This window comes from Halichoeres trimaculatus, unplaced genomic scaffold (genome assembly GCF_033239565.1).
Source record: "Halichoeres trimaculatus isolate MK-OKI-2021-1 unplaced genomic scaffold, fHalTri1.1 fHalTri1_scaffold_4, whole genome shotgun sequence".
Taxonomy (NCBI): domain Eukaryota; kingdom Metazoa; phylum Chordata; class Actinopteri; order Labriformes; family Labridae; genus Halichoeres; species Halichoeres trimaculatus.
In genome coordinates this window covers 7,536,720-7,557,676 of record NW_027437182.1, presented here as the reverse complement: position 1 = coordinate 7,557,676, position 20,957 = coordinate 7,536,720, and the positions used below count along the sequence as shown (strand labels likewise).

The 20,957-nt window shown below is 37.8% G+C and overlaps 1 protein-coding gene across 2 annotated transcripts in view; it reads left to right on the top strand.

Annotated features, from left to right (window-relative positions):
- The window catches only part of LOC141789633 (carboxyl-terminal PDZ ligand of neuronal nitric oxide synthase protein-like), a 263,989-nt gene that overhangs the window by 240,593 nt on the left and 2,439 nt on the right, over positions 1 to 20,957 (top strand). For both annotated transcript variants that reach the window (XM_074669155.1, XM_074669154.1), the window contains exons 11-12: positions 16,454 to 16,650; positions 17,958 to 18,082. In XM_074669155.1, coding sequence (XP_074525256.1) covers positions 16,454 to 16,650; positions 17,958 to 18,082 — 322 coding nt within the window. The remainder of the gene's footprint in view (positions 1 to 16,453; positions 16,651 to 17,957; positions 18,083 to 20,957) is intronic.

Genomic DNA, 20,957 nt, shown 5'->3' with positions numbered 1-20,957 from the left:
GGTATTGCCATTGCTCTTCACATAGAACAGCATCTGGAAAAGAAGATGTAAAATGGTCATAAAATACAATAAGCGATATAATTACAATAAATAAGCGATAAAGCAGCATTGAGTACTAAAATAATGGTAAGTACCAGATAAACCAGATAAAGATAAAAGAACTATTGACATTAAAAGATAAGACAAGGCAAGACTAACTATGTTTAACAGATATTGCGCATAGTGAACAGAATTAGACAGAATTTCTGAACTGTATTAAATAGAGTATTGCACTTGGTACCTTGAAGTTAAACAGATGTTGCAGAAGTAAATTGTATCGGACTGATATTGCCCTTTGTGTACTAAAAATTAAACAGATATTGCACCTAGTGAAGCAGATAAATATTGTGTAAATTAGCTGTTTTAAACAGATATTGCACTTGAAATTCAAACAAGGAAATCAGGCCTTGGTCATGTATTGTATTGTCAAAGTGCAATTTTCCATCTGTTTTTTGAATCTTTATTTTTGAAGGGATCCAAGATAACAAGATATTTCTAGTCCATGGTTTGATGCTAAACTTGGAAAAACACAGAAGCTCAAAACAAGAGTAAAGAGCAAACAGAAGAACCAACTTTTTGGCAGTGGAAGAGAAGATTTGGCAATTTTTTCATGGGTGCAACATACTCAGCTCTGCAGCTCATTTTACAAATGCATGTTCCTTACAATTGTAGCACCATCTAATAGGAAAACAGGATTTATACACCAAAGAAATGCTGTACTAAACAAAAATCTACCAACCTTTTTTGCGCTTAGTTTATATCCCCTGACAGCTGCAAGTCATGAAAGTTTGATGTCCCTCTGAACATTGAAAGGTCAGCATTCAGCATGTCTGGTGACACAGGAGACAAGAACTCAGCTGATGTTCTGACACTATGCAATATCATCAAACAACAAAAGGTTTTACCTTCATAAAGACTTAATTACATCTACTCATGAACACTCTTCACAACATTGTTCTCTGAGATATAGATTAAAGCCATTGTATTACGACATCTAGTATGAGAGAAACCTTTTGCACATGAAGACAAACATTCATTGCCACTTTCGCACTATCTGCCTCTCAGACGCTCACACTCCAGGGAGCTTTAGGGTCAGACAGACAGTGATGAGGCAAATAGCTAAATGAATTATTGATTTGATGACTGTGGAAAGAGACGGAGACGGAGAGCACCCAAACATGTCTGGCTACAACCTTTAGACCTAAACGCCTGCTCTTTAAATGATATCCTTTCTTTTTTTTTCTCTCCTTTGGCCTCTTTATTCCTGCTACAGACTTTCAAGAACAGGAATTTCCACAGAAAAGCCTCCTTCTAATTTTGTTTCTGGTGAAATCAGATATCGTAAAATCTGAGGAGTAGTTTTCTGAAGAAGTTTTTAAATAACTGCATCAGTGCTTTCCCAGAACGTGTTTGAACAGGTGCCAGAAACTACAGTGAACTGGTGTTTTTTCTTTTTTTTACATGCATGTAAAAGCAGCAAACATGATATTACTGTAACAGCAAAGAGAGTTGAAAGAGAAGAAGTTTCTTCAGCTGGGAGAAAACTTGTGTGTCCCCTTTAATTACAGCGCAGCATGTGCTGTTGCAGCAGTGCATTGTGGTCTGTTGTGGCTGCAGTGAGTAAAGAGGCTGGAGAAGAATCAAACCACCTTTTTACGACGGGTTTCTCCAAATGCATCCTGAAGTTTTGAAAGAATGTCGCCAAAAACAGACGTTTTCTGTTGATGCTTTTACACAAAGACCTTCAGCAAAAGAAACGTGTTGACGACAGTTTGAGATACACATCAGGACGATGCTGCCGAGCAGAAAAAAGTTTTTCACAAGAGTTTAGAATGAGTATCTGAGCAACTCTTGGATGTATTACAGTGAATTTGTGCACATTTATCTGAGAGGCTCACAGTCTCTGAATCTTCTTGCAAAGTTTGGTTGAGGAGGGAGTTTAGCAATCCAGTGATGTACAAAGCAAATACTCTGGAAGTAGAGATTTGTGTGTTGACATTTTAGCTTCTTCCTGTCCGTCTGATGTGCTGAAATAATCTCTATTTACAGATTCAGTATGTGTATCTGTTGTCAAAGGCCTGGGTTTTGGTATTTGAAGTGTTGTTGTGTCTGTTTGTTGTGCGTTTTCAGACTAAATAGTGTTGACATTCAGAAAGCAGCGGGAAAAGGGAAAACAGTCTGTGTAGAGAGTGAGCAGCCTTAAAACAACCTTCTGCAGTCCGTGTTAATGTTTCTTCTTTGATTTATTTTGATATGTTTTGATATGTTTTGATATTTTGTGACAAGAAAAACACAGTTCATTTTTTAAGTTTTTCCCACTGGAGCAGGAATCGGCAACCTTTACTTTCATAGGAGCTATTTTGCCTCAGCTCTTATAGATTTAAGTCAGGCCAAAGCCACAAAATCTACTTTACTATCACAATATAAACCAAAAAGGGTAATTAAATTTCAAACAAAGTAAGAATGTTGTGAATAGTTATCTAAACAAGAAGATTTTATGTTTATAAAATTGTAAATGTGATGTCTTAGTTTTTTCATTTGTAATAAATTTGCAAATATTGAAAAAAAAGGTTTAAATCATAAATTTGGTAAATTTGCAAAATTTATGAAATTTCAATAAGGTACAAAATTTTTCAAAAACTTTGACATTTCAAAAATTTGCAAAAAAATAAATAAATAAATAAATAAATTTAATAATGTACAAAAAATTGCAAATTCCAAAAATTTGGAAATTTAAAAAAAATTGCCATGATTTCATTTATTTATAAAAAGGCTTAAAAATCACGATTTAAATTTTTTGCTTTAATTTAAAAAAGATTGTAAAAATAAGAAAGAAATGCTATTTAAAAATATGAAGTTTGAATATTTTGTAGAATTAAAAAAAAATAATAACTTGCAAAATTTTCACAAATTTACAAAATCATCCAAAAACTTGGAACTTTCTTTTTACTTTCTTAAAATGTAAAAAAAATGGATTTTTTTTCTGAACTTTAGAAAATATTAGAAAATATCAGAAAATAAAAAGAATTTTCTTTTAAACTTGACAAAAAAAGATTAACCATTGATTACAGTGAAACTGAGACTCACCAGAAACACATGAAAGGTTACTGCTTTGAAAAATGACAAAGTTTACTCTTCACACATTTACCTTTTTTGCTGTCTTTGCTCCTCAACTTGCTCATCGGACTGTAAAAAATGTGACGCATAGACAGACTCTCGTCGGGGGGGGCTAACCTCTGGCTACACCTGACTGCCCAATCATTGGCAATCATCTCCATACATGTATTGTTATCAGACAGCAGCTGATGGGTTCAGAAATTGCTTTTCTGTTGAGCTGTCAGGGAGGGATTTGTCATCTTGTGTTTACAGAAATGTAATCAGTATTTATTGCGTGCTCTTATTCTTCAGCAGAGTTTCATCCGTTTGAGTTGTGATGGAGATTTTGAGCTTTGCACATTCATTCCATCAGTAATAGTTTCATTCAACCATCTTGTTGCCACGATGCTTTTGCTGTTTTCCCATAAGGAAAAAACAAAGGTGTAGTGTTTGGAAAGGTTACCTCAGGTAGCTGGTGCACAGTCGAAGAAGTCGATGGGTAGGAGGAGGACATGAAGGCTGGTGTGTTTTGTCAATGGGGCCTCTGTTTTCCCCAGAGACACAGGGTCAGACCAGAAGGCCTGGCCTGTCACGACAAGATAGATGCTGAAAGATGTTTTCTCATAGGATGGAATTCAAAGTTTGCTGCCCCGCTCTGTTTACGATAAGTCGGGCTCAGTTCAGTAAGAGGAGGGTGAGATATGAGAGGGAGAGAGGTCAGCTTTGTAGACTTCCTCAGACATCTGCAGGGTGCAGAGTTTAATGCTGTGCTGTTGTTTCTTCATGATGTTTTACTGAGTGCAGCAGATATTTGACTAAACAGATGAGATGAAACCGAAATGACATCCAACTGGGATAATTACACCGAAGAGATCATGAAGATGGAGACAGAGAGTACTGAGGATAATTCAGCCTAATCAAAAGACTCATTTTAGGGATATAAATAAATCAAAGTAAGATGCTTCATTTGGAAATGTGCTCAATTAATCACAAATTCTGTGTATCAAGTTGTTATTTATTCACAACAAATTTAGTCTCATTCCAAGCAGACATCACAAACATCCTAATTTCAATACTTGTTTATAGAGAAACCGTCTTACTCAGGAACAGCTGTATTAAGAGAAAATGATGGCTGTCTAGATAGTTTCTCTACAGTGTTTCTTTCTTCTAAAGGACATAAACTCAGGCCTTGGACAATTGTCAATAAAACAATTTAACCCATATGATAAATGGAATAAACGCGATAATTTTGCCAGCCTCAAATTTGCCATGTGCATGGGTGTTTGTCTTACTCTTCTCTTGCCTCCAAACAGGCTGTATGATAAGACGGTTCACTCTGTGCACTTTGAGTTGAGGGTGAAATTTTTCTCTCTGACTCATGTGATGTGCAGTTTATGGGAAAATATGGCCCCTGATAAAGTCCGTAGACAGTATCATCATCATTTATCTTTTTCACATGTTCTGGTGTTAAAAAATCAATCTAAAATATCAAAGAATCGCAATTCAAATCGAATCGGGCCCCCAAAAATTGTAATAGAATCAAATGGGGAGAATAGCATATCGTCCCAGCCCTAGTTAACACACAGAGCGCAGCAAGTGAGCCTTGTGCGTGTGAAAAGAGCAATGCAGGTTAACGTAGTAGAAATGAGAAGGAAAAAAGATGATGGTAAAACCCAACGCCACAGCCCCTGTGGAGAAATAGTTCAGCTTCAAACCGAATGAGCAAGGTGAACCCATCAACACAGACGAGCCGGTGTGCAGCAACAAAAAAGGCGACGCAACAAAATCACATGCCCACCCATCTACCAGCAACATTTTTGAGGACGAAAAAGTTTGCTCAGGGCAAGAAAGTCATGGCTTTCATAGCTTTGGATGATTAACTGTTTAGTGTTGTGGAGGACATTGAGCCTCATTAAACTTAGCATCTGCATTCAATATTCGGTATTTGGTATTCGGCCAAACATTTACATTTTCTTCGTCTTTGGCTTCGGTCACAAATTTTCATTTCGGAGCATCCCTAAACACAACCTTTCAACCCAGTTTTTCCAGCTGGGGAAGAAGCTGCACCTGAAGATGGGCAGCCTTCATCCTTGCAGTCAACACTCACTGAGGCGTTTGTTGGGCAAAGTAAATACAAACAGAACTGCGCCAAATGGTGTGTGCCCACAGGAAGTGTCTTTGGAATGCTTAAAACCACGACAAGTGGACTGTTTATGGTTTGGGATGAAGCTGATGAAGCCTCATGGATGAGACGAGAACCTTCTTTACGAATGCTGATTAGTCCAGTTTCTTCTGTTTGGAGTGTTCAGAATAATTGTCCTGGATGATGAGAATTAGCATGAACACAGAAAGTGCAGTTTACGACATCTCAAAAGAAATGCTGCTCTTTAAAACAGTTTTTTATTCAAGTGCAATTTTTAACTGAGTCTATTTCAATTTTGTCAGGTTTTTTTTTTTTTTTTTTTTTTTTTAGGACATTTAAAAGTTATTGATATTCCAATCACAATAGTAAAATATTCGCATGAGAAAAAATGTATTGTATTTGAAAGGGTTCATTGCATTATTATGATATATTTATATTCATGGTTAATCTGGCCTCAAAATAATAGTGTCAATAACATTGTTTATCAATAGTTGTGAGACAATATATCGTCCAGCAAAGTTTTTTATCGGCCCAGGCCTACATAAACCTCACCAGCAATTTTGCGCTCTGTGTTTTACCTTCATAAGAATGAAGTTTGATTAAATTTGAGTGAATCTTTATTCCACTAAGTTTTCTTATAAGGCATCTCATGTAGCTGTTGTGTTTTGAGTTTTTTCTAGTCTCCCTAACATTTTGATTTCCTGTCAGTTGCACAGCAGTGGTAATATAGTTTTTATATATCGTTGAAAATGTCTTCTTAATCTTAAGATTGATCTTCTTCTATGCTTCATTACTTGTGATCTTTGTGGAATAACTTTTAGAAACCTTGTGATCTGCATTTGCCTCCCATAGGTTCCTTTTCTTCCTGTACACACTCTTGATGAACAATCAAAACTTGAAAGTGTTTCCTTGACTCATCCATTTGTCATAGAAACCAAAGATAGTCAAACATGTCCTTGACTGATTTCTCATTAAATATTGAATACAGAATAATATTATGTTTTGCTGTAATGAAACTCCAACAGTTATTTGTCCATGGAAAAAGTGCAGGCAAATTTTAGTTGAACTGTTGACCAATTTATTGACCTATCATCTGAGTTAAAAGCCTTTGATTATCTCTTTAAACAGAGAAGCAAAAGGCTCCTCCAAGCTATTAGTGTAATTATTATGTGAGGCAATATTGAAGACAGTGACTAATGGTGTATTTTTATTCATGAAGTCTCAATAACTTGATTAAAACAGCCATTAAAAATACTCCCAACGTCCTCTGAGGTGAAAAACACTCTCCAGCTCCCCCGTTGCACAAAAGTGAAACCAAAATACTTGCCGACACACTCTGATGATAGTGCTGCTGTGTCTATATGCCCAAACTGGAAGTGAAATCCAGGAAGGGCCCACATTCTGAGAAATATATGGCTAAAGGAGAGGCAGAGAGATGATGATGTGAAAGTTTTGAAGTGTTGAAGAAAAAAATCAAGAACTTTCTCCATTAATCCTTCCCTGCGTCGGTCCCTCATCAGTCTGAGACAGACCCCCACCAGAGCCCCACACTTTAATCATTCATGTTCTAATGAAGCAGGTAAAGAATTGATGAGCGTCTCTACCTCTCATCTGTGTGTGTGTCTGTGTGTGTGAGTGTGTGTGAGCAGTTTTCTTCTCCGCTTGCAAACCTCGGGCATGATTGGCTCTGCTCACTCTGATAGTTTCCCTCACACGTCGAGACAAACGTGCATATGTTAATGTATCTCTAATTTAATACATCAGCGGTAATGACTGTCTGCCTGAAGATTAGTGTGTTTTGTGTCCTCAAGTGCGAGCATTCCAGGTCACTCGTCCTTTACGGATTGTCGCATGTCTGGCTCTGATGCAGATTTGCCCTCAATAGCATTACTGTCTGCTTTCCTGTTCAGCATGCAGGATTCAATTCATTTAACATTTAAAGAGAGAGGAGGAAAAAAGATGAGCTGCTGTCGAGAGGGAAAAGTAATGTGCACAAAATCCAGTTATTATGAATGGGAGACCAAACAGCAGACGTGACTGTGTTACTTAGCAAATAAACAAAATCAGATAAAACTTTTTTTATTTTTGTGGAACTGGGCGAGTGTCCATAGCAGTGGAATTTGTTAGTGTTTCTACTTTTTACTTAGATCCCATTTCTGTTAAATTGTTTCCTATTAAAAGACTTTTAGGTATTAGGGGTTGTATCCACTCACAGTGACAAAGCACTTCTCAGGACTGCACTCAAAGTTACTTCTGAAAGTTTTCCCAAAGCACTTTCACTTCTCATGGTTGTGACTAGGGATGGGTACCAAATTAGGTTCTTTTATAGGTACCGGCCAAATTCTGTCTAAAGTACTGGGTACCGATTTATGTAGAAACAAAAGGTACCATGTTCAGGTACCTAAATGCATCCTTGTGACTGTGAGAGAATGGAAGATTAGGTGATTTTCCATACTGGACATGAACACAGCACTGCAAGATTATATATTGAAGAATAATTATTTTAAATAAAAAAAATTATATATTATTAAACAAATTGATATTTTTTTCACACAAAAACACAAAAAAAGTACCAAAAATTGGTACTGTTGAGTACCGGTACCGATCGCCAGGTACCGGGCGTCAGTGCCGTATCGTTTCAAATGTGAAAGGTACCCATGTGTAGTTGTGACTAGAAGTTATTATTATTATTTTTTTTAATACATTTATCTTTGCTTTCATTCAATGACGTGTTCAAAAACTACCTAACATTTGATGGAAATCATTTCGGGATGATTTTCTTCTGTGGGGTGCTGAGCACTGAAACTGCTGAGCTGTGTTTGGTTGATGGACACAGCCCCTTATTTCACCAATAAGTTTCCAAGAGGCAAAGTGAATAAATAACAGTCCTTCAAACACAACAGAAAAAGTCCAAACGACACAAAACCAAGAAGCTTACCTTTTTTCTACTCCTTTGTATTACTCCTGCTAGTTGGAAAAAGTTAAACTTTTTCCAAGAGCTCTTGACGGTCCTTGTCAGATGTTTGTGAAACTGTTTTGTTTCCACAGAACTGTTGACTCTTTAGACTCTGCTGACTGACTCAGTCGTTGGTATCCAAGTTGAGTCCAATCTTAAGTGGAGGATTTGTTCTTTAATCTGAAATCAATCTAAGGTCAAGGTCAGATTACTCACTGTGTTTTCTTTTTTCTAGCTTCTCTTCATTTCACACAATCCCCATTAGCAGACTGATGTTTAAAGCCTTTAGACTTTAGTATGGCAGGACTATTTTCCCCAATCTGCTTATTTTATTGAGAATCATCCACAGAGATGAATATTTTATTCAGAAATGTCTTGAGAAACTTTCTTACACCCAGAATCTTGTATTAGTTTTGACAGAGCTTTGAAAGCTGAATATTGTCCTGTCAACATTGTTCAAAACAAAGCAACAACAGTCTACACTGGATGTTATAGTGAAGGAAAGAAAAGGTTGTGTTGAGCCGTGAGTGTGAGACAGAAGTGGGTTACCCTCAGCTTAGAACAAAGCTCAAAGTTTGGCACTTGGAGCGGTGAAGCCAAAGCCGAGCCGAGCCGGGCTAATTACTTCCTCACCGTCTGCCTGAAAGAGACGGGCTCACTGAGAGAGCTGAGAGTCGATTTGACCATCTATGATTGGATCTATAATTATAATTAAATCATGATTGATCATTATTCTTCATTAGGACAGAGGAAGTCTGGAGAATGACCTTGAGGAGGAACATCTTTGCAGGGAAGATGTGATGAGACAAAGGTGTGGGGAGATGGACTGCTGATCAGCATCAGGAATATTCAAATGAAACATCCGCAGGGTGTTTTAAACACACTTGAGAAAGATACAAAACCACTGATAAACTGCAAAAAAACTTAAATCTAAGCATGTGTTTAGGTCTAATTTTAAGTAAAAATTGTCTTACTACACTCAATGTGAGCCACATTCAACTAATCAGTCCAGAAAATGTCTTGTTTCAAGTTGTTAAAGGACCAAAATGAGTTGTAAATTGCTTGCAACAAGTAAAAAAAAAAAAAAGGGCGATGGAACAAGAAAAAAATTTCCCAAAACTAGAGTAATGTCTTAACACAAATAACATTTCTCTTGTTCCATTGGCAAATTTTTAGCTTGTTACAAGCAATTCAGACCTCATTTTTGTCTTTAAATAACTTGAAACAAGACATTTTTCTGGACCAGTCTGGTAAATGTGGCTCATGTTATGTTCAAAAAGACATTTTCTACTGAAAATAGGGAAAAACAACTTTTGATTACAATTCTTTTGAGTGTATAAAGTACACAGAGATTTTACCTCATATTAACAGTGGAAAAGCTGAGCATAAAACCAGTTTATCACCTGAAAAATAAATGTCTGTCTCATGAGATATTGCAGGGTTGTTGATGTTTTTTTGTCTTCTCTCTTCCAAAGGTCAGCTGAGGCTCTGCTCTCCTGTCTGTCTCAGAGAAAAATACCTCTCCTCTTCCTGTAAAATTGCTATCAGCTGATTTTTGCTTTCTGCATTAGAAAAATATAAATTTGCTTATTTTTCTCCCTAAAGCAGCCATATTTGAAAGTTGTTGCGTCAAAAATAGCTGTATCATCTGACCCAGACATGCTTTCTCTTAGCGCTGACTCATGCTTCCATTTCTTACCACTTTCTGCTCCGTCATTGTCTGCTTTGGGACCAGACTTGTTCAAACAAAAATTTAAAGACTATATTTTCATTAAAATGTTGAATTAGCATGACATTCTCATCCAGGGTGGACTTTTTAAAACTCCATTGCAGGAGATTGCGTTAGGGTTTCAGTTGCTTCATTCTGACTGGAACATGAGTGGGAGTGAGATCTCTGCCTCTGACTTTCAGACCACTTTGTTTCCTCCTCTGTCTGTTCCCCCTTTCTCCCTCCTTCTTGTTCTGCAGGGTGTGGAGGTTAAAGATTGCATGTTACTAAAAAATGACACTCTGAAAATACTTTACTAATTCTGTTTTTATGACTGCATGAACCTTCTGTGTCTCAATCTGTTCCCAATCTGACTCCTGTTTGAGTGATTCTGTTTAATCCAACAAAGCTCCTGGAGGAAGGCAGAGGCAGAATTCCTCATTTTAGTGTTAATGAAGGATAATTAAAACAGATGCAGTCCTTCAGGCCTGTTTGTAATTAAAAGAGAGACACAACTTGTACAATAATCTGTCAGTTTCACAGACCTCCAAAGATAAACAACAAGGCTTCAGGAGGTCTCACAAGATGAAGGAGCCATAGATTTTAATTTCACTCTATTGGCACAGATTAAGGTGAGTGTAAGGCTGGTTTGATGCAGTCAAATCTGAATTGTCAATAAAAAAAAAAAAAACTTCTACTGTTTTGCTGCTAGCTTTGTCTCTGAAAACACAACAATGAAGAAGCCTTAAACTTAACAAAGGCTTGAGATGCTGAGCATGACATCTGGGTGTAAACTATAACGTGTTTCCACCAAGCAGTTCAGTTTGGTTTGTCTCTGCACGGCACACATTGTATGGTGTTTCCACTGACTAATCCCAGGACAGATCCCCAAATAACAGAGACGAGCCATCCCACTTTTTGGGACCCTTCCATTGGGATGCCAGACTAAACCGATCCGATCCTGGGAGGTGGAGCTATAACACTGCAATCCGTTGATTGGTCAAAAGAATCGTCTCTTACCATGCAACAGTGAAGACTATTTGCTGGATGTCTTCCATTATTGTTCTTTCTTCACTGTGTGGTGTTTTTCTTCTTTGTTGGATTTATTAGCGGGGTACACTGTGTCAAGGCTGTATTATGCATCCATGACGCATGAAAGTGAGACACAATGAGGGTCGAAGACGTTTGCCTTTGTCTACAACATGTCATATCTGTCCCAGAGATTTTTACTGGTTCTTTTAACTGATTTCTCTTCTCTGCTGAGAGTAGCTGAAGTTTTACGCCATGAATCATTTACTATTTGGTTATCTCAGAGTTCCCCATGTGAAGGGTCGTACAGATGCCTTTATTTTGGCACTTCAACCACTAGGAGATCTCGTTCTTCCAGCATCTTGTCCACACGTCTCAATCTGGCAGGTTAGAAATGTTCATGTGCGCGCAGTGTGAAAGTTTTCTGCTTGAAAGGGACTGCATGAGGGGTGTAGGTGCGAAAATGACATCATTCGTCCGCACGAAACAGACCCTGCAGAGGCATCAATCATAAATCAGTCTTTCATGCTGCTATGGTGTCATGTTATTATTTAACTGATGCACCTATCAGCATCTGGCTCACACGCTGCCTACTACGAGTGGGCACGGTTGGCTGTGGAAACGCAAACAGGACCAGGCTTAACCGAGCCAACCTATACCAAACTGTACTGATCTAAACTGGACTGCTTGGTGGAAACAGGGCTTATGTCAGTCGTATTGATAAAACCAACTTTCCAAAAAATAATCCTCACTTATGGAAAAAATCTGTCAGCTGATTCAAAAATTCTGTTAGAAACAGAAATTGGACTTGAAAAATGAATGAAAACGTCAGATGGCAATGCTTGAATGTCCAGCTGACAGCCCACATGAGACCTCAGCCTGTGCAAGCAGATAGACTTTAGTTGGACTCTGAACTGAGAAAAAATACCATGACAAACCCTTTTTATTCCACAACAAATCCTGATTCAACACACAAGCCTCTGAGTCAGCTATAGATGTAGACAGATGCATGCTGGGAAGCTGAAAACAACAGGATCGTACCGCTGTTTGGCTCCTGATGGTCAAATCTGATTCAGAAGTGACTCACAGCTCATGGAGGAGAATAGAGGACTCAGTACGCCACCTTTCTCTGAGTTATGACCCGTTTTAATGCTGAACTCACAGACACGAGAACATGGTTTTATTTTCACTGTGGCCTTTACTTGCCAAGAATAGCATAAAACATCTAATAACCATTCATAAAATCCACTTTGAAACCATAGAGGGAAGCTTTTATCACCAAAACCTGTTTTTTTTCAAAGTGTTTCAGACAGGTTTTTGTCTAAAAAGTTGTCTAAAACCCTGAGCACAGTGTCCCAGATTTTACCTGGACAAGTTTTTACAGCAGTGAGTTAGTTATTGTTTGAATTCTTCGCAAAATAAAAACCACTCAAGATAAAAGTTGTAGCAATGAGGAAACCATAATGAAGCTTTTTAGCTTTCATCACTTTTTAATTTACTAAATTACAGAGACTGTTTTGTAATTTGCTGTTTTTCACCTGTGGAAAAACTCTTGTTTTGTGTGTTTTAGTTGTTTGAATAATATTTCATTTGGTTTGATATGGATATAATTGATTTTGATTTTGATTTTTGAGTTTGAAACTGAGAGTATATCTGGAATATCACTGAAACTGTGAGATCCAGAAGTCTCCATTGATACGTTTCCTCTGCTGAAGCTGCAGTGAGGAGTGATTCAACAATTAATTCCTTCATTTTAATGCCTCACTAGGCAAGATTTGTTGAAAAAACTTCCACCTGTTTCATCAGCAGGGCTGCAGCAAAGAGGACCGTCACAACTCCACTAATTGGGTGACAAAGATTAACTGTTCACTTCAATGAAAATCTCACTTGTGAGGTTCAGATGCTGTTGGGAAATGTGAGTATGGGAAGAAGAAAATCTGTAAAGCTTTAAGTTTCAAATACCAGTGAAGGAGCATCCTGTGAAAAGAAACCAAGGAATTAAGTCTTTGAACTTTGGGTTATGGATGTTTTTTTTAGGATTAAAATAGCACGTTCAAGCTCCTGTCCAATCATCTTCCTCCTAAATAGCTTTACTTTCATATTACTAATGTTGTCCTTTGTCCCAGATTCCCCAAACACTAAATCTACTACGTCACTGCAGCCACTGTAACTCACTTCACCAGGGACAAACCGACCTCCGCTCACTGTTGGACTATCTGCATTTGAATGCACCACTTCATTTTACAGCCTTTGAGACATCACTAAATTTACATTCATTTAGAGTATACGGGAGCCCTGAGAGCGCCGAGTTTTAGAGCTGGCTGGGGGACAGTACAGCAGAGAAAATGGTCATAAATACAGATAATAAATCACATTTGGGGGGTAAATGAGCCAGGCTGAGACACCTGGGCGTGATTCCAAACAGCAGGTTTCACCTTTTCAGCAGCGTGGCTTTCAAGAAGACACGTCTGGAGAAACTTTAAATCTCCTGAATTATACATACACTTTTCCTGGTCAACATGTGTGTTGAGCAAGTTACACAAACATCTTGTCTTTCTAGTGTCCTTCATAAAGTCCTCCTGTGGGATTTCCTACATTACAAAGTCCATTCATTACATCGCTATTAAGAGTTGAATGAGCGCTGAGACCATGTGGCCTTGTTCTCTGCTGGGATCAATAGGGATGCTAAATCGCCCGTGTGATATGTCACTATTGATTCTGAGATGGCTTGGTGACCTTGATATACAGTCTGTACGCTCTGAATAACCTTGAAAGGGAACACTGGATAGAGACACCAACAACAGTTGTTGCTGAAGTGTATCACTGTCATTTACCACGCATAATAAAAGATCTCAACGTTACTAATACAACTTTTTTCCACTTAAATGCTAGTAGACAACTTAGACAGAGATTTTGGTTCATAAGAAATAGTTTCCAAGTGGTTCCTGTCACATATCATCATCTGCTTCCTTCCTGCTCCTTCTGGCAAAAGACATGGCGGATGCAAATCGTCCTGGAAAGAACCAATTTTGTAAATTTGAATAATTTTCCCCCAAAACACATTTAAGATTTTTTAATCATTCAAGTCTCTAGAATTATCCTACCCTAGAATTACCATACCCTTTTGTACGTGGGATAAATCCTTTTTTGTTTATGGGCTTATTTCTGTTGCCAGTGGGCACATAGCTTGTCGCTAACTAAAGGAAAACACTGCTTGCAGGATTGCTCATAATTTACATGTTTCAAATTGTAGAATGAGGAACAATGGCTCATTTTAGTCCTCTCGGAATAATTTCAATAAGATTAAATAAATTCACATGTATTCAAGGCCAGTGTCTAGGATTTTGATATGTTACTATGCATCATTTTCTTGCTAGCTGCTAAGCAATCTGTCTCTGTTAGCTAACATTAACTTGTCTTTTACTGAGGTTAAACAGTGTTGATTTGCAGTTGGGGGTGCACAAACAAGTACTTACCATAGCCAATGCCCACACCTACGCCACCACCCACCCAATCCCCTCCCTGAGGTGATAATATCGATTGGTATCTTAATACAGTTTTACGCTTTTTTTACGCACACACCCCAACCACCTCTTTCTTTTTATATATTATGACTATATTGTTTTTTTTTATTTACGTATATTATTATTATTATTATTATTATTATTATTATTATTTTTATTTTTATTTATTTATTTATTTATTTATTTATTTATTTATTTATTTATTTGTTCATTTATTTATCTTTTTTTGTATTATTAATGTTATGTGACATTTGACCTAGTAACAAGCTGTGTGACTCTTGGCAACAATTGGTGCCAGACATGAAAATGCTCTTTTCCTCAAAACTAAGTACAAAAAGGAAAAAATAGATAAATACATAACATGATTCAGAGAGACTCAACTGATAAAATTATATGCCTCACAATGCTGAAAAAAAATGGGCATAAACAGGTTAAGCATCCTTTGTGTCACAGTAAAACAAATGGGATGATTCATAGTGATTGGGTTGCGCTGGGTAGACTGGAATCCCAACAGCAGGACTCCAACGAATCATTATCTCACTGCAATGATTTAAAAACGATACACTCATATTGCTTAGAAAAACTACACTCACCTTGTGAACCGGTAGAGCCAGCATGGTGCCTTCCTTAGCATACCTGTAGATATCAACATGTTTCGACCTGCACTGATCTGTGATGATTTACAGTACTGAGCTTAGATAGAGCGCTCACTAACTCAACGATATTTCACTAACTATATGTGTCAGGTCTTCAAACAGAAATGGCACTTTCAACATTTGAGGAATACTTGTCTTGACTTCTTTCCATTCTTCTCAGCTCTCTCCCTCTGTAACATCTTGATTGATAATCCTGGATCACATTTCCCTCCTCCCTCTGGTTAATATGCCGTTGTGGATCTCTCTGTCGGGTCAATGAGTGAAATACTTGTGTGTGCAAAGTGAAGTCAAGGTTAGCCGATTTTGGCGCTCCATCTGGCTCTAAATGGTGATTCTTTTTCCATCTATCTGTCTGAGGCACTGTACCTTTTGGACATGTTTATGCAGCCCCTGACCCAACTCTCCGCCATTACCTCCGTTGACTTGTCCTCTTGTAGAAGCATTTTTTATGAGTTAGCAGAAACAGCTCAATAATTTTGCTTCTTAAGAGGTAAAATGACCTGATATGTGATACTTTTATGTCTCATTAAATGCTTTCCGAGAAACATTTCTCTCCAAGAGGTAAGATCTTATGTCTTAAGTGGATTGGAACGACTTCAGCTCGTCTTTCAATTTTCCTGAGCCTGCATTTTAGTCATTTCTGCTTTGCTTTGCTTTGACTGTGCATGTGCTAAAAGCCTTGTGTTCTGTGTTATTATGTGGCCACTACATATATATAATGTAAATGCACTGCCATCTGGTCCTCATATGTTGTCTGCATTCTCATGAAACACATTTGAATTTTACCACAGTGATGCAACTTTGGTTTATTTTGTGTAAAGCTGCAGAGAGACTCAAAATAGGGTTTTACATAAGAAGTGTTTCACAAAAAACATTCATTTTCAGAATCTGAAATTCACAACCCTTTTTCTGTATTCAGACCAAATCTGTTGAAACTTTGGCACTGCTTAGTCATCCACATGGTGATCTGGGCAAGGAAAAAAAATCAAAAATACAAGCTGAAGATAAAAAATGAATTATCTGGTGTACACCTTAGAAGAAACTCAATGAAAGTTGGGTTGCATGATATTATTCACACAGTATTTGATAATGCCATTTTGTTAAAAATTTCCATAAAGATCCGATGTGGTATTTTTTTCTCAGAAACTGAATTTGTGCAGCTCCTTTCTAAAGAAAACACGTCCCATGTGTGTCATATCTGCAGCTTTGCCTCAACTCTGTTAAGACCATATTCACATCTTCTTCTAAATCCTGCTGTGTATTCACACCTCTACCTTTCTCTATTTCTCCTCTCTTCCTCAGTTGATCAAAGTATGTTTGAGAACTCAGTCGCCCAGCAGCAAAGTCCTCAGACCTCCAGGCCGGGCCAGGTCTCAGCCAGACGCCCCCCAGCATCTGGTAATCCAAACCTGGGGTCAAGCTCGGTGGACTCCCCATCCTCAGGAGGCCAACAGAGGCTTAAAAATGCCATTAATCTGGGCAAAGCTGTGGGCGCAAAGGTGAGCACAGCATAGAGATTAATTCAGCCTATCCTCATGTTATGTATCACTGTAGCTCGGGATGTTTGAATTACAGGAGGATTTTCTCTCCCTTTTTTCTTGCTTCAGCGGAGTCGACTTAGAAATACTCTTTACCCTGTTTCTGTCTCCTCTGTTCTGCTTCCTACTGTGTCTTTATCCTGTCTTACACTGAATATTTATCCCTCTCTTTCTCCTGTTCCCTCTATCTAAATTTCTCATTTCCTCTTTACTTTAATTCTTTTAATTTCTCTCTCTGTCTTTCGTTTTTATTAGGCTCTGGGTAAATGTATTGAGTATATCAAGGAGTGGATGAGCCTAAATTTCTTCCAGCTCAACAACGAGAAAACTGAGGTTGTTGTTTTTGGAGTAAGATCAGAGAGATTTAAAGTCAGGGAGCAGCTCCAGAACCACTGACCATGCCAGAACCTGGGTGTGATCATGGACTCATACCTGAATTGTAACAGACACATTAAGACAGTTACAAAACTGGCCTACTTTCACTTAGAGAACATGTCAAGGATTAAAAGACTAATGTAAACTCTGAGGTATTCATACTGGCTTCCTGTTTGTCAGAGGATAGACTTTTAAATACTCCTTTTGGTTGGATTAGGGCCAAACTATATTGAATTAATGATCTTTTGATCCCATATGAACCATCAAGACCACTTAGGTCATCTGGATCAGGTCTGCTTTCAGTCCCTGGAGTCAGAGCCAAACATGGAGAGGCAGCATTCAGCTTCTATGCTCCAAATATCTGGAACAAACTGCCAGAAAATATCAGGTCTGCTGAAACTCTGAGCTCCTTTAGATCCAGGTTGAAGACTCATCTTTTTACAGCTGCCTTTTAATAGAGCATTTTAATCATTCTTTAGAATAACTTTTTTTTTCTGCACAATTCTGCACTGCAACTTTTTTCTTAAAATCTGTTTTAAAATCTTTCATTTAATTTTTTTCATTTTTTTTAATTGTATCTTTATCTTTTTTTTTAGTTTAATCTTTTTAATTTAATTTTTTTTTTTCTTTTAATAGTAATAATAATAATTATCATTATTATTATAATACATTGTATTTCATGGCGACATTCAAGACACGCAAGGGTCAAAACATAGTTAAAAAGCATTTCAACAAAAGTTAAAACAAGAAAATGGATAAAAGTTTAAAAAAAATGACTTAACAGATAAGATGGATGGGGGACAGCCAGGTTAATATGTTTTCTCTGTAAAGCACTTTGAATTTCCTTGCTGAAATGTGCTATAAAAGTAAACTTGCCTCGTCTTTTCTTTAAGGTTAATGATCTTTTAAGGAGAAAGGAGCCAAACCACCTTGGGGACATTGGAGTTACAGAGGTCAACAAGAGCGCTGGTGCTGTTTGGACCTGCATGGACCAACTGAATCAGACTTCTGGGAACAGGTAAACACACACACACAAACACACCCTTATTTTTCCTCCCTCATCCTGAACCAAAAACTGTATTCGGGAAACTCCACCTCATTCACTCTCCATCCGGTGCTTCAAGTATCTCTGGTCTGATTAGACAAACTGACTCTGGCAGTTCAGTTTTACTCTATTGTGAAACGATTTTTTTTAAGTGCTTCCCAACAATATGAATGAATCCAAAACTTTTCAAGGCCGTGCATCCAATTTAATGATAAAACCACTTGAGGACATTGCCCTATTGTTGGCAGAAATATTAAATTACCTGTGCTGAAAGGAGTGTCTGTCACTTTTAATAAGGCCCCGGGTTAGAGGAGGTGAATAATTTACGAGTTTTCTTTGAAAAGTGGTTTTAAATTAATAATGACACATCAAAGCCCACCAGAGATGACTGAAATTGAACTTTTCATTTTCATCTATACAGTCAGAAAAGAAATGTCTCTTTTTTAAAGTACCTGTCTACACACACACACACAAACACACACAGAAGTGGCTTATAGGTGTGTGTGTTGGGGGATTTGTTCCAAAAGCATTGATCTGTTGTCTTTTCAGCTGAAGATCAGTCAAGCAAAAGTCATTTTTCAGCAGCTCTGCTCCCATTTGTCTCCATTCACTGGACTGTGATAAGATTCAGTTTAGAGGACCTGTGATGATCTGTAAAGATTTTAGCAGACCTGGCTGATCCTGCCAAGTGGAGCTGAGAGGTTTTCTATTAATAACTGACTAACTCCCTTCTGTGCGGTGCAAGAAATGTGAAATACATTCACAATCAGACCATTCAGGAGCATCTTTTTGCTGTTTTCTTCCATAGGTCCAAGGGAAGATATATGAATCTTCTTTACAACATGCATTTATCTGTTCACCTTAAACTCCATACAAGTCGGAGTCACTTCTGTTTTTTTTATTTTTTGGATCAGCAATAAAACATGAGCAGCTTCCCTCTGCCTTTCCCTCCAAATGCATCCACAAAGGTGTGAGTCAATCTACAAATGCATAAACTGGTCAAAAAATATGTAAACAGATTTGCAAATGTGTAGAATATCCACAAATGTATAAGAAAATTGTTGTAAATTATTGTGGCACCTCGCAGTCCTTCCAGTGTGGTGCAGCCACAAGGATGTACCGTTCATCATCTGGTGCAAGTAAAAGTTGGAGTTTTCAGTTTTGGTTAAATATTTCCTATCTTTGTGGGGGAAAAAATGAAAAATGTCCACCTCTGCAAAATAATCCAAAAGAGCCAAAGAGGTGTAGATTGCATAGCAGCTGAGGCACGGTGCTATGATAATAGCTCATTACCTGGCAGCCTGTGCCTGAGAGCCAAAGCTCAGGGCAAAATAACCTGCCTCTTTCAGATGGATTTTCTCTGCACATTTGCAGATCACTCAAACGGCAGGACTGTAGCAAAAATCACGTGCACACAGACAGCCAATTGAAAGGACCACATCAGTTAAAACTGATGATTTGTATTAATTTTCAGGTCTTGTAGAAAAAAACACTTGGACTTTCAGCCATTTGCAAACCAGTCTTCACATTTTTGGATTAGTGCATGTACTACTGAATTTGTGCACACATTTGTGGATCAGTTCACATATTTGTGGATGCATTTACACACACACAAAAATAGTTTTGTAGCAATAACAGCTCCACACAGGGCTCTCTCATGCACTGTTGAAATGCATTTATTTTAATGTCATAGTCACGTTGACCCTAAAACTCACTTCTGAGCATTTTAGCACAACCAGGACTGCCTGATAGATGCTTCATACTAAAATGTTTAAAAGTGAGTGATAGGGTCAACATGACCAGTTATAGGTGTAGATCTTTGTAAATTGCTCTACATTTGGATGATGAACAGTGTAAAACAGAGTCATAATAATCCCCTGATAAACGCCGTGGTAACTGTCTCTTTAACATTCACACACTCCACCGCACTGCTCACTGGACTAAATCATCTTTATGTACGTTCCTGTCAGCTCCGCTGAACGATCACACAGCAGTGAAGATAAGTTCCTTCTTATCACCACGGGATGTTCTTACCATATTAATTTTCTCCCTTTGTGGAGAACAGCCTGAGATACTGGTATGTTTATGTAAACATGGCAAGAAGCCATGAGGGTGATAACCAGGGGAGAATATAGAGAGAAAACCTGACAGGTTCCCCCTCCTCCACACACACACACACACACACACACACACACACATACACACACATACCTGTAAAGGAGGCTGGATGATTACTTCTGTTGGAGCCTAAACTTGGACTCTTTTTAATCCTTTTACTACAGGTGGTGTCATCTGTGACATGAATTGATATGCAGAACAATTTGGGCTAGTGAGGAATTCAAACGACTCCTTAGAGAAGACAAGACAAGCTTTACTCTGGTATCCAGGATATTGTGGCACTACTGATGCAAAGTGTTCTCATTACCGTAACTCTTCAACCATTTGGGCAAGCAAAAAATTTCAAATGGATTCTGAAAGGAAAAAAGATGAGCTCTCCCAGCATTTCTGACTCTTTTATGGGAAAAATAACAAAAAAGTCCAGGTGGCCTGTTTGATGCTTGGTTAATAAAGGGTTAAAAGTATTTTAGTCTATGGTTTATATATTTGGCAGACTTCACAAAGATGCATTAGTAAATAGACGCCTTTTTATGGCTTTATAGTTCTTAGTTGCAACTGAAAGTGCATCAGAACACCATGTAACGGAACAGTTTTTGACAAGTTTCTTTGGTTAGATTTTTTTCTCAGTTAGTAAATAGTTGTTTTAAAGCATGTCCATTAAATGACACATAACTTACACACACATTCATAAAAACAAATCCCTCTACCTGTACAGCATCAAAGAGTAGAT